The sequence below is a fragment of the Oncorhynchus tshawytscha genome, linkage group LG22 (assembly GCF_018296145.1).
Source record: "Oncorhynchus tshawytscha isolate Ot180627B linkage group LG22, Otsh_v2.0, whole genome shotgun sequence".
Taxonomy (NCBI): Eukaryota; Metazoa; Chordata; class Actinopteri; order Salmoniformes; family Salmonidae; genus Oncorhynchus; species Oncorhynchus tshawytscha.
The window spans coordinates 7997376-8012058 of NC_056450.1; the positions used below are offsets into that span (position 1 = coordinate 7997376).

The 14683-nt window shown below is 46.3% G+C and overlaps 1 protein-coding gene across 1 annotated transcript in view; it reads left to right on the top strand.

The window, feature by feature from the left end:
- Positions 1–14683, top strand: part of si:dkey-151g10.3 (serine/threonine-protein kinase WNK2) — a 75581-nt gene that overhangs the window by 46208 nt on the left and 14690 nt on the right. Inside the window, 15 exon segments of the mRNA XM_024383905.2 lie at positions 310–482; positions 608–828; positions 1424–1581; positions 1965–2053; positions 2373–2592; positions 3126–3441; positions 3659–3777; positions 3999–4199; positions 4543–8162; positions 8165–8309; positions 8739–8782; positions 9138–9276; positions 9407–9523; positions 9764–9865; positions 11987–12035. Of these exon segments, the coding sequence (XP_024239673.2) occupies positions 310–482; positions 608–828; positions 1424–1581; positions 1965–2053; positions 2373–2592; positions 3126–3441; positions 3659–3777; positions 3999–4199; positions 4543–8162; positions 8165–8309; positions 8739–8782; positions 9138–9276; positions 9407–9523; positions 9764–9865; positions 11987–12035 (5713 nt within the window).

Consider the following 14683-nt stretch of genomic DNA (forward strand, 5'->3'; position numbering starts at 1 on the left):
TTTTTGTCATAGGTTTCCAGTTTAGCGTATGCTGAAAGTATGAACCTATGCCTCTTGAATACAGACCTAAGCACTCTAAATCCTTCGTTTTTTGTTGTTCTTCTACAACAGTAGGAGAATAGCACTGAACGCTGTTTAGGCCGTGGGTATGTTCTCACTGATGAAGACCTTTGGGTTGCCCAATAAAACGAACTGCTTGACGATTCAACAGTGCAGTATTGGCTCTGGCTCGATCTTTGCAACTTGTTCTCACAACCGAACGCTCTCTGATGTCTAACCTGCCTTCTGTGTATTTCTTTGTGTCTACAGGACCGTAAGCTGACCAAGGCGGAGCAGCAGCGTTTTAAGGAGGAGGCAGAGATGCTGAAGGGCCTCCAGCACCCTAACATTGTCCGTTTCTATGACTCCTGGGAGTCAGTGCTGCGAGGGAAGAAGTGCATCGTCCTGGTCACCGAACTCATGACCTCGGGAACCCTCAAAACGTGGGTAGAAGACACACAGACCCCTGCTCAGCTCGCAAATAGCGTTACACCAAAGAGGGTTGTTCCATAGAAACCATGCCACAATGCTGTATAGTTATAACCGTGCTCCCCTGTCCTGTCTGCAGGTACCTGAAGCGCTTCAAGGTGATGAAGCCCAAGGTCCTGAGGAGCTGGTGTCGTCAGATCCTGAAGGGCCTCCAGTTCCTCCACACTAGGACCCCGCCCATCATCCACAGGGACCTCAAGTGTGACAACATCTTCATCACCGGCCCTACCGGCTCCGTCAAGATCGGAGACCTGGGATTGGCCACTCTCATGAGGACCTCCTTCGCCAAAAGTGTCATAGGTAACTAGCGACCGTCAGTTTCCGGAACCAGCGATCAGTTGTTTTCTTATGTCATGTTGTGGGAATGGTATTTGAATGGGTCATATAGGTATGTCAGATTTCTTGTGAGTAAGACTTGAGATAATGGACATCAGTGTTGTGGGAATGACTTTTACAATCTGTGGTCACTCTGCTACAATGTGAATATCTTATGAGCTGACCCAACTCTTCAGGCATCATCAGCTGAGTACAGTCTCTGCGGTGGTTATTCTTGCTCAAAGGTCAAGCTCTGATGCACTAAATGCCACTGGAAGTGTATGTTAAGAGCTGATCTGTGGTCTGTGTTTACAGTAAGTGTGGACCCTATAGATTCCTGAGTAACCTTCATAAAATCATTTATACTCCTGGGCGTCTGATGGTCCTTTACTGACAGAGGAGGTTAGATGTCAAAATGATATTCAATAAACACAGGTTGCACCGTTTGAGCATCACTCTCCAAGCATGATGATGCTTATTTCACCAATTTCGGGTAATTTTGGTCTCAAAATATCTTCATCTGGGTATTTAAGGTGTGCGACTTTACCTTTTCAATTGACTAATGTGCCCTGTCTTCCAGGTACCCCTGAGTTCATGGCTCCAGAGATGTACGAGGAACATTATGATGAGTCTGTTGACGTCTATGCCTTTGGGATGTGCATGTTGGAGATGGCCACCTCAGAATACCCCTACTCAGAGTGCCAGAATGCTGCACAGATCTACCGCAAAGTCACCAGTGTAAGTCTGGGACCGCTGTCCCTTTGGGCTTGTCCCTTTGTGGCATAGGTTCCCTTTCCCCTACTTCTACAAGATCTTTCCGTCTAACGTTCTTCACAAAAACCACTTTGGCCTTTTGGCCAAGTCTGTCGTTTCCCGACTTGCCCTTGATCTTCTCACCAACCTCCCTCAGATTCAGTAAATGATTAAATATACTGTATATGTGACAGTACATTAGCTGTAGTCAGGGTTTCTTCATTACTGCTTCATGATTAACTCTCTGAAGTATTACAGGAGTCCCATCTAAAGTATATTACTGTCTGTGTAGGACGGAGTAGTACATCATCTATATCATTGTCCGTTCGGTCATCTCACCTGCCCCCTCTCTCCCACTCTGTCTACAGGGTATAAAACCAGCCAGCTTCGATAAAGTCAATGACCCAGAGATCAAAGAGATCATTGGGTGCTGCATCCGCCAGGACAAGAGTCAGAGGCAAGTGTTTTGACCTCTCTCGACCCCCCCTTCCCGCTCTCTCTCTCCTAATAATGAGAGGAATTGCAATGCCATTTCCAAACCTTGCTAAACAGCAGAGCGCTTGTAAAGAAAAAGTCTAGTGGTTAGGGCCGCTGACCCCGGGAACATATACCAGAGTGGGCATGGGTTCAACTCCAGCCCGCTGCCCTTCTGAATCGCCATTCTCCTACCTTTCCTGTCATCTGTTCTTCCACTGTCCTATCCAATAAAAGCCACACATTGTTTGGGAAAGAAGTGGGCATTTGTTGCGAGCTTGATGTGTTGTCTCTGTCTGCAGGCTGTCCATCCGGGACCTGTTGACCCATGCGTTCTTCGGGGAGGACACCGGGGTGCGTGTGGAGCTGGCGGAGGAAGACACGGGCTGTCAGGACTGCCTGGCCCTCAGGATCTGGGTGGAGGAGCCAAAGAAGCTGAAGGGAAAACACAAAGACAATGAGGCCATCGAGTTCAGCTACGACCTGGAGAACGACAGCGCAGAGGAGGTGGCTTCGGAGATGGTGAGATTAGGGGGAGAAATGGATAGGGAGGAAGGGAGAGGGAGGCAGAAAGAGAAATGGTGAGACACTGATACCTTTTTCATACCTTGGTGCAGACCCAGACTGTATCCTGCAGGCTCTGATATTTTCTTTTTAGATATTCCTTTCTGGCATGGCCCCAGGCTAGAATATTACAGTAAAGGTTGGCTCGGCTCAGCACATTAGCGTGAAAATGATAGAAGAGAGAACAGTGCTAGACGGAGCAGGAATAACTAGGACCTCTGTTGAAGGAACTACAGGGAAGGTTGGAGGGCTACAGGAAAGGTGATCTATTACAGAGTCCACCGCTCATTAATCAAGGTTTCCTTGCTAGTTGTTGCCTCCAACCTACATTCCCTCGCCATGCTTTCAACTTTTTCTCTCTTTTTCTCTCTGCCTCCTATATCTTTCTCTCCACCTACCCTCTCTCTCTCGCTCTCTCTTTCTCTTTCTCCTCTCTCTGTCTACCCTCTCTCTGTCTACCCACCACCCCCTCTCCCTCCTCCTCTATCCAGGTGAAGTCAGGCTTCTTCCACGAGAGCGACGCTAAGGTGGTGGGTAAATCCATCCGTGACCGCGTCACGCTCATCAAGAAGTCCCGTGAGAGACGCCAGCAGCAGCTGCTCCGACAGCAGCAAGGCTTTGATGAGAGACGGGACTCCACTCTCACCTCCTCCACCTGCTCTCACCTCTCCTCCCTGGGGCCTGGGGTGGCTGTGCTGACAGGGGGAGGAGGAGGGCAGGGTGAGGTTGAGGAGCTTCCAGAGGTGGATCAGCATGTGAGGCAACAGCAGCAGATCCACAGTGGGAGTGCTCTGAGCCTGCCCACAGGTACAACAGCAGACCAATATTCCGTCAATCAGAGGCTTGTAGAGATTTGTTTACGGCGTAAGACTGTATACTGTGTTTCCCTACGTACTGACTGTGCTGTGGTAGATATCAGCAACGAAGTGGAATATTAAGATAAACATTATTTGGTTGCGGACAGTCCTAGAATAGGATATAATGATAATGATATTATTTACTCTTGCCTTTGTATTTACTCCAGGAGGTGAGAGCATTGGCTCAGCCAGCTGTGAATCCTATGCCAGTGGCCAGAGCCAGGCATACCCTCAGCAAGGGGAGTCATACATGCTCTCTCAACCCAGCCTCCCTGCTGCTGCCTCGGTGAGTATATGGCATCCCAAAGGACACCCTATTCCCTATGTAGTGGACTACTTTTAACCAGGGCCAAAAGTAGTGCACTATGTAGAGAATAGGGTGCCATTTGGAACATAGATCATATTATGGTTCTTCCTGTTTTGGAAAATCTAGTTTACAAAGAGATTGATATCTTATCTCTAACCCTGCAATCATGCTCAATTGTGTTGTCTGTTATCTGTTTTTAGGCATTTTTGGCCCACCACGAAATGCTCCCGATTGGTCAGAGCGGAGGAGTTCCGAACGTGCCTACTGGTCAGAGTGGTGGGATTTCCGCCATGTGCATTGGTCAAAGCAGTGGTGGGGCACCTGTTGGTCAGCAGACTTACGTTCAGCCTGTTGCTATGGCAACGCAAGTCTCACCAGGTGTACCACAGCAGTATTCTCAGGTGAGTGGCTCTCGATCCCGTTCAACTCTCTTAACATCTCTCTAACATCTCTTTTCTACTGGACAAAAGAAGTTTGAACCTTGATTTATTCCGAATAGCTTTTAATCAATTCATGTAACTATTTTATCAGATGTGCTTTAACGATAACAATCTTGATCATGACAATGCTTTCATGTCCTCTAAAGAATGTGTGCAGTCCTTTGATAATTAATGCCTGCCCTTTATCCAATGCTTACTCTTCCCTCCTCTCTTTACCTCAATCTCCCCCTACCTGCCCTCTCACCATAACTCCATCTGACCATGTCCCTGTCACCCCATGATGGTTATCTTCACACCATCTCAGTCATACCATTCAGATGGATCACAGATCGCACCAATGGCCCCTTCCCAGTCCTGCGCACCCCCAGTTTCACCCCAAGCCCAGCTTAACATTCTTCCAGCTCCCATATCAGTGGGAGACCCAACAGGACTAGTGGGAGTTGGTGACATGGAGGCCATGGTCCCTCTCCCACAACAGACCCAGGCCAATGTCACTCCTAACATCATGCAGGCCTCTGACATCCAGATGACACCCCAGCCTTTAACCCAGCAAGCGCAGCCTTTCATGATTACCCAACAGCAAACCATTGTTCAACAACAGCAGATACTGATGGAGCCACAGCAGCAGCAAATGGAGGCTCAACAAACCACCCTGCTTCAGCAGCAACAACCACTCCAACAGGCCAATGTAATTCCCCAGAAGGCGGTACTGATACAGCAACATATAGAACAACAGCAACAGACTATAGCAATCCAACAGCAGCAAACTACTGAGCTTCAGCAGCAAGTGTATGTGCAGCAAGCTTTGGTTCAGCAGCAGCAGCAAATGCAACATCAGGCCTTACCACCACAACAGCAATCAATGGACCAACAGCAGCAACAACAACAGGCATTGTCATTACAGCAAGTGGATCAAACCCTAGCCTATGTGCAACCACCGCTAAACGACCTACAACAGCAGCAACAACTGCAACAGCAGCAAACATTGTTGCTACACCAACAGCACCAGATTGAACATCAGCAACAACAACAAGCGATGTTACTAGAACAACAACAGCAAGTGTACATACAACAGCAGCTTGAGCAACAGCAGCAACAGGTGTTGCTACAAAAGCAACAACAGGCACAGCTACAACAGCACCAACTGGAGCAACAGCAAGCGCTGTTACAACAGCAAATATTTGAGCAACAGCAGCAGCAAGCGATGTTACAGCAGCAGCAACAAGAGCAGCAGCAAAAGCAAGCCTTAAAGCAACAGCAACAACAGGCGCAACTACAGCAACAACAGCTAGAGCAACAGCAAGCGCTGTTACAACAGCAGCAGTTTGAGCAACAGCAGCAGCAAGCACTCCTACAGCAGCAACAACAACTGGAGGCTCACCAAGCGAGCCAGATCCAACAACAACCGGAAATGGATCTACAACAGCAGCAACCACTGCATCAACAACAGCAAGCTGTGCTGCAACAACCGACCCAACTACAACAACAGGCGGTCGTCAGTCATCCAATCGACTCACAGCAAGCTGTGCTACAGCAACAGTTGGAACAACAGCAAGCCCTGCTACAACAGCAACAGCTTCAGCAGCAACGAGCAGTTTTACAGCAGCAGCAATTGGAGCAACAGCAACAACAGGCACAACTGCAACAGCAGCTGGAGCTACAACAGCAGCAAGCTTTGTTACAACAACAGATCGAGCAACAACAGCAACAGCAGGCGTTGCTACAACAACAACAAGCAGAGAGACTGCACCAACAGGCTTTGCTACAACAGCAGCAGCAACAGATTCAACAACAGCAAGAGACTGGGCAATCGCAGCAGCAAACCGCCAATATTCAATTTCAACAAAGCGAGAAACAAGAGACCACTTTGATTCAGCAACAATGTGAGCAGTTGCAAGCTTTGATTCAACAGCAACAAATTGATGTGTGTTTGTTGCAGCAACAACAACAACAGCAAAACACTGCTATGTTTCCACCTAGTCACACTAGCCTAACGCAGCAGCAAGTGACAGAACAACAACAAGTAGCGCTGATACAACAGCAGCAGCAGCAACAACAAGCTGTATTACTGGAGCAACAACAACAAGCGTATGTTGTCCAGCAACAACAGCAGGGCCATCAGAGCTCTGTCGTTGAACCTCCTTCTCAGATCCCTCTTGTTGCCCCAACCCTACCAGCAGCAGAGGTTATACAGGCCATGCAGGTCCAAGCTCAGATGGCTGCCCAAGCCCAGGGTCAGGGAGCCAAACCTGTAGCCATTCAGCCACAGATTCCCAGCCAGGCTCCACTGGCTATAGTGCATGCCCAAGTCCTGGCCCAGATTCAAGCTCAGAATGAAGCTCACCCTCAGAGCCTGGGCCATTTCCCAGTCCCAGTACTCCAGGCCCAGCCCCAGCCTCCACTCAAAGCCCAGCCCCAGATGATCGAGGTCCAGATTCCACCTCACGTGGTGGCCCCGATCCAGGCACCAAGTCCTCCGATCCCTATCCAGTCCCAGGCTCCTATAGTACAGGCTATCCATCAGATCCCAGCTCAAATACAGGCCCAGGCTCCAGTGCAGTCACTCATCCAGCAGACTCCCCAGCCTCTGCATCCAACCCAAGCTTTGAATCCGATTCCAGCAGTTGTTGAGACTCAGATGATGCCTCCTATGAGGCAGAGTTCAGCTCTGGTCCAACCCCAACCTCCAGTCTCAATAACCGCCATGCACAGCCAGATCCAAGCCCAACCCCAGCACGAGTCTCCAGTGCAGCCCAGTGTTCAGCTCCCAGGTCTAGCGCAGCCTCAACACCGCCCCCATGCTCCAGCTGTACTACTGGCACCCCAGTATGTCACTGCACCTCAGTCCATCCAACAGCAAGCCATACAGCCAGTCCTGCAACAACAACAACAGGACATCACACAACAAGTTACCCAGCAACACCAGCAGGTACTGTTGGAGCAACAGCAGTCCATGGTGCAGTACCAGCAGATGATGCTGTCTCCTGGATCTGTTGGTGTTGGAACTGTCATGGCGGCCCCTGCCTCCACAGTCATAGACCCTACCACCTTGGTCTCTGCTTCGCCTCAACACATACAACAACAGACTGGGCAAGTGTATAACCAAGGCCAGCAGGTACAGCTACAACCACAGGTACAGCTACAGCCTGTCCCACAGCCACAACAGCAGCAGCTGCAAGTAACAGGAAGCCCAGCTGTGGTGCAGCCGTTAAACCAACCCATACCTCAGGCTCAGTCTAAATCTATGCTGCCCCAACCCATTCCCATGGAGCAATACCAACAGCAACAGCTGGTGCAACAGGTTCCACAAGTCATACAACAGACACTCCCACAGCAGCTTCAGTCTCAGACAACCCCAGCCCCAATTCAACAGGCTCTGCAGTCTCAGCATCAGCAGGTCTCAAATCCCGACCCATGTCAACTGGGTTATCAGCTTCCTCAGATCCCCCCACATCTGTTGCCCCAGCAGCCTACTGTTAACCCAGCACAGACAGCATCCCCCAGAAACGTGCCCCAGCTCGGGTCTCAGACTAGAGCCCTACCCTTGTACAGTCAGGTAGTAGCAGGAGCAGGAGGTCTGCCACCATCCCCCCAGCACCAAGCTCAGCTGACACAGCCGCTACCCACGCACACACACACCCAGATGGCCATGCAAGCTCAGGCACACACCCAGACACTGGCCCAAGCGCAGGCCCATGCCCACACCCAGATCCAGCTCGCTGAGGCTGCATTGGCGGACTCCACCACCGAGCAACAGCCCCCTCTGAATCCTTCCCAGGCTACTTCCTTCCCCCTTCCACAGATGCCCCCAGTCCTTCTCATACATCGTCTCACCCCCACCCTGCCTCCCTGCCACCCCTCCATCCTGCTACCCCTGGCCCAGAGACCCAGCCCACCCCACCAGAGAGCCAACTAACCCTGTCTGGTCTGGCTGATGTCCCCTCGGGCCTGACCTCTCCCCCGGCTGTTGCCGCCACTGCCCAGCCCCTTGACTCTAACACCCCCTCGCTGCTGCACCCCACCTCAACCTCACTCCAAGACTGTGACCCTGCTCTGCTGGGCATTGCTCAGGTACAGAAGTGCACGCCACTCTACCACTACTGTATACTGTTCCACTACTACCACTATCTTCATCCAATATCAAGCCGGTTCTAGAAGGGTGTATACAGTAGAGAGTATTCCGAGGGCCATACCCTTTTTGAATCACAATAAAACACATTATTTTTGTTTCGTTTTGAAGAAAATGTCCTTTTACTCAGTTACGCTAAGTACGTTTGTATGGTATTTGTTCTGATTTAAACTAACCAGTACTACAACAACCAGATCCAGTTTTTTTCCTTTAAATTACATTAAAATAGGTTCATTTTTGTTCAATTTCCTATTTCAGTTGTTCAATTTGATTTGTATCAGTCAACTAATGGTTTGGTATCTATTTTTTCTTTGTTGGTTTTTGCTGTTTTCTGTATGTGTGTTGGTCTGTCTATTTATGTGGCTCTACAGGAGAGTCCAAACCAGTCTGGCACAGAGAGGCACTCCTCTTCAGGGTATGTGTCACATCACTACTCTCAACGTCGGCCCCAATTTACTTCCTTGCTCTTGCCCCCGGCCCTATCAGGTCAATGTTTGCAGATCAATAAGTTTGAAGTGATATGGTGGAAGCTACACCACTACACTACTTAAACCTTTCCAGAACCTTCCGATCTGCAAACATCCAAAGGTTAGGACCAAGGGGAAGGGCTAGGGACCGGTTGTCAATGTTCGCTTATTTTTTGTTTTGAATGTCAAGCCCTCCATGTTAGAAAAGACTATGCCCACTACTGTACATGGAGTACTATTTATTTGACCATCAATGTTCACATGTTGTGCATGACTCTTGCTTGTCTGACACCTCTCTCACAGTGCTGTTCCAGCCAATGGGGATGGGGATCTAAAGATGTTGTTAGCCAATGGAAAACTAGAGAGGGTGAAGTCTCAGAGGAGATTGTCCTATCGGGGGGCAGAAAAGGGATCCCATGCATTTCAACTGAGTATGATCCAGGTATAGTATCCCGAATAATATGAATCCCTATCAGGATGTGAAAGGTTTGCAATAAATTGTCAAGTCCAAGAAGTTGTCATGTCCAAGACATTGAACAGAACCACATGGTTTCTCTTCCTGTGCTCTGTAGGTGTCCGGCTCTGGTGACAACATGGTGGAGTGTCAGCTGGAAACCCACAGCAACAAGATGGTCACCTTTAAGTTCGACACAGAGGGAGACGCACCTGAAGACATCGCAGATTATATGGTGACTAGATCAACAGGCAGTTCTACATGGACATTGCATGGGATTATTGCACCTCAAACTTCTACCTGTTTTGATATATTAGATATGAATATATGATTATTCTATATTGGATAGGATGATGGTTTTTGCGGCAAGCATTCTCATTTGGACTAACACCCAGTTCGCCATGCAGCCTGTGTTTGGTCCATTGAGTTTGGCTTTAAAAATATATATTTTGTGTATCTGTAATGTCTTGTGTAGGTGGAGGAGGATTTTGTCCTTGAGTCAGAGAAAGATACATTTGTGGAAGAGCTGAGGTCCATTGTCAAGAGAGCTCAGGAAATTCTCCTCACACATCAACAGGTCTGGTTTGAAAACATTGGTTATGTCCCACATGGCACCATAATACCTATTCCCTACATCAGGGTTTCTCAGAGTGGGGTCTGCTGGGTTCTCAAAGTGGGTGCTGTGGAGGTACTGCAGGGGGTCCACATCCAGATAAATACACTGCATGACCAAAAGTATGCTCGTCAAACATCTCATTCCAAAATCATGGGCATTAATATGGAGTTGGTCCCTCCCTTTGCTGCTATAACAGCCTCCACTCTTCTGGGAAAGCTTTCCACTAGATGTTGGAACATTGATGCGGGGACTTGCTTCCATTCAGCCACGAGCATTAGTGAAGTCGGGCACTGATGTTGGGCGATTAGGACTGGCTCGCAGTTTGCGTTCCAATTCATCCCAAAGGTGTTCAGTGAGGTTGTTCTCAGGGCTCTTTGCAGCCCAGTCAAGTTTATCCACACTGATCTCGACAAACCATTTCATGGACCTTGCTTTGTGCACTTTTGCCACAAAGTTGGAAGCACAGAATCGTCTAGAATGTCATTGTATGCTATAGCGTTAAGATTTCCCTTTACTGGAACTAAGGGGCCAAGCCCAAACCTTGAAAAACAGTGCATACCATTATTCCTCCTCCATCAAACTTTACAGTTGGCACTATGCATTGGGGCAGGTAGCGTTCTCCTGGCATCCGCCAAACCCAGATTTGTCCGTCGGACTGCCAGATGGTGAAGCGTGATTCACTACGCCAGAGAACACATTTCCACTGCTCCAGAGTCCAATGGCGGCGAGCTTTACACCACTCCAGCCGACGCTTGGCATGTGTGGATTTCATGAAGCTCCCGATGAACAGTTATTGTGCTGACGTTTGCGTCCAGATTCAGTTTGGAATTTGGTAGTGAGTGTTGCAACCAAGGACAGACGATTTTTACACGCTTCAGCACTCTGCGGTCCAGTACAAGCCCACATACATACATACATACATACATACATGGTGGATAATTAGCTTCCCTGCAGAAAAGACACTAACCTTCACACATTTAGATGGTGGGGTGGATGTGGGGCCAGAGACAGCAGGGGTTCAAACTGTAGAACGCAGTTCCGGCATTTGAAAATAAAAATGGATTTTATCAAACAAAACTATGCTACCTTATATCTCTGGGATCCTCAGGATGACAAATCAGAGCAAGATTACTGAATGTAAGTACATTATTTACCTTCAGAGGTGAATGTATCAAACCAGTTGCCGTGATAAAACGTTTTATTGTTGTGCACTCTCCTCAAACAATAGCATGGTATTTTTTCACTAATATTAGAGGTTTAGTTTTAAAACGGCAAAGTTTCTCTGCCTCATGGCAAAATGTGTATAATTGCATGATATTAGCTCTACAGCTGCAACAACAACAAAAAAATCCCTCTGCCCAATGACAAAATTTGTAGAATTGCAGGATATTCGCTTGAAAACAGCAAATTTTTCTCTCCGATGCCAAGAGGCTGGCTTTTAAAATGTTCCTTCCCTGGACCTGAGACTTGGTTCGTCCAGCCATGCCGAAGTCATAAGTAAAACTTATTGTATGCTTTTTATTTAATTGTTTTTTTAAATCTCACTCGAGTTGTGTTCTGATTATGAGGGGGTCCCTGAAGAATTTGCTCTCACAAAAGGGGTCCTGGGCCCCTAAAAGTTTGAGAACCCCTGCCCTACATGGTTGAAAGTAGTACAATATAAAGGGAATAGGATGCTTTTTGGGAAGCTGCTCCGATATCCTTATGTAATGTCTTTTAGGCTCCTTTCTACTCTTAATCTTTAGACATACAGTTTGAAACACTGAACTCAGTACAGCGTACAGCCAGGGGTAAAGCATGTCCTGATGTCCATATTATGGTGCCTTGAAAACAGGTCCATGTAAAGTACTGTCTGTCTTTTATCTTACCGTTATGGAAACAATATGTCAGTAGCCATGTCCTATGTTTTGGTGAATGCTGAACCTTCAGAGAGCTAATGTAATGGTGTATGGAGAACATACAGAGGCCCTTACCTTGGCTAATGTAATGGAGCAACCATAGCTAATTGGAGTGATTACAATGTCATTCCGCCTGTATGTATGTTAACATCGTCTGTTCTGTGTTTTCCTGTTGTCTGTCCAGACTGGATCTATGGAACAGCTGCATGTGAGCACTCCAACAGGCACAGCAAGTGAGTTACCCCTCCCTGGCTTTGTCCAAAATGGCAACTACAGTGCATTGGGAAAGTTTTCAGACCCCTTGACTTTTTCCAAATTTTGTTGCCTTATTCTAAAATGTATTAAAGTTTAGACATTTTTGCTAATGTAACAGAGATCATAACAGTGAAAAGGAACAGTGACAACTAATAACAAGGGGGGGGGGGGTGTCACTGATTGACGACTGCTGACTGCCACCTCCAAGTTGTAGAAACATCTTAAGGATGATCAATGGAAACAGGATGCACCTGAGCTCAATTTCGACTCTCATAGTAAAGGGTCTGAATACGTGCAAACATTTCTAAAAACATGTTTTCGCTTTGTTACTATCGGGTATTGTGTGTAGATTGACGAGGGGGAAAAAATTGTTTAATCAATTTTAGAATAAGGCTGTAACGTAACAAAATGTTGGAAAAAGTGATGCGGACTGAATACTTTCCAAATGCACTGTGTTTCCCTGTATAGAGCATAGTGCATGTATAGTGCACTTCTTTTGACCAGATCCCTATGGGCACTATATGGGGAATAGAATTCAATTTGGGACTCGCCCCTCCCCACTAGTCCTCCTATACTATAATAAGGTTAGATGGATAAGATCAAATAAATGCATAATTGTCCATTTACATTTACATTCCATTTACATTTACATAATTGTCCATTTACGTAGTTGATTTTATTGTAACAAACTTTTTACACAGTTCGATTGACATGATATACTACATCTCTCCAGCTTCAAGTGGACTATAAATGGTCATGGCATCTGGTGCTTTGCCAAATGGAGTAGGTTACTATTTTACAACATGATGTTAGATGGTTCCTCAGCCGGAAAGTAGTCCATGGGCAAGGAGATATTGTAATCCATTGTTTGCTTTTCTTTAAATCCATTACAAACTTCAACTAAGTATAGCCACCTTTTAGCAAATACATCTAGGGTAGTGATAGGGGCATGTGAACATACATATATATATATATATATATATTTTATTTTATTTATTTATTTATTTATTTATTTATTTTTTGGGCCAAATCATCTTTAAGTAAATATGAAGTTGATTTTGGACACATGCACCTATCACTTTCATACATTTTTAGCTACTTGTGGCTAAAGTTAGCTGAAGTTTGAAATGGTTGTTTAAGGAAAACAAACCATGGATTACAATTTCTCCAGGCTCATAGACTACTTTCAGGGTTAGGAACCATCTAACATCATGTTGTAAAATAGTGAGCTACTCCTTTAACCCTTTTGTAACCCTAAAGCATTATGAATGATGTCCGTGGTCACTAAACAGTCGAACATAATGGAGATCTCCAAGCCATTCCTAGTCGCTCACCAAACATTTCTGTAAAAACACAAGAATACGCCTTGCGTTCCTATTTTTTTATTTGTTTCGTGCTGTTGGCTGTAGGTGAACTTGATTTGGCAGCCCGAGTGCCGGGAAGGCAAAGTGTTCCCATTTTGAACCATTTCATGTGTCTACGGTAGAACTCCTCCTACCCGGCAGGCCCAGAGAGCAAATCAAGTGCACCTATAGGCCTACCACTGACCAATCAGATGGCTCAGATCACCGTGTCTACACAGTTTCCTCACGACAGTGTAAAAAGAAGGCTCGAATGCACAGCAAAGTTGATAATGTTCAATTTTAAAAGCATGACTAGAGAGAGACTCAATGAATACAGAAAAGAGCTGTTGTTTTTGAGTAAGTTCATATTTAAGTTGTTATTCAGCACTGTCAACACTTTGTTCAACAGTTTTATAAGCCATAAAATGCACCGTCGCTCCTTCCAGTCACACTACAACCAGCACTGCAGCCGCAATCAACGAGTACAGCAAAGACTGTCAATAAACTTGCGTTGTTATTATTAGCGGCTTGTGTCTTTTTAAATATCGAGGAATATTTCACTTACTCTGGTCATAGGAGTAACAACATGAATTGGTGCATGAGGCTGAAATAATGCTGTGCGACTTAAGTTTCGTTATTAACTGGAAGACTGTGTCCCCTTTTCTCAGTGGAGAGAGGGGGATGGTGAGTCTGGGGAGATGCAGCCTCACCACTGCTCTCTCCTTCCCCTCAGACTGACTATCAGATGCAGGCCATCAGTCCAGTAAAAAAAAAAAAAGTATTATGCTCACTCAGCTGTGCCTCACAAGTAATACAACAAGTGATCTATTACCAGTGTGATCATATAAGTTTAATTTTAAAATGGTCTGGGAAGAACAACATTAGCAGGGTAACTCAATCATAGCCAATATGCAGTGATAATGTATTGGGCCTGTAGCCCACTGCACAAACCTCATTGCTACAGAACTGTTTGTAATTGGTTAATGTTGCATAGGCTTACATTTTTTAAATCATGTTAAAAAAAAACCTCAGCAGTAGATCTCGGCTTGCATTTTGACTTAGTGATCTTGACTCAGAAAAGGTTGGTGACCACTGTTCTATGTGTTTATGAAGGCTTCATTAAGCCTTGAAAGTAAAGTTAGTTCATTCAAGTGGGACCTTTTCTATATTATTTTGCTCTCTATCTGCCAGTTGTGCAGCTCCTTGTGATAAAGCATTATTAATGATTCTGAATTATTTCTAAAATATCTATATAGGTTTTATAAAGTGTTTAAGGAAACCTT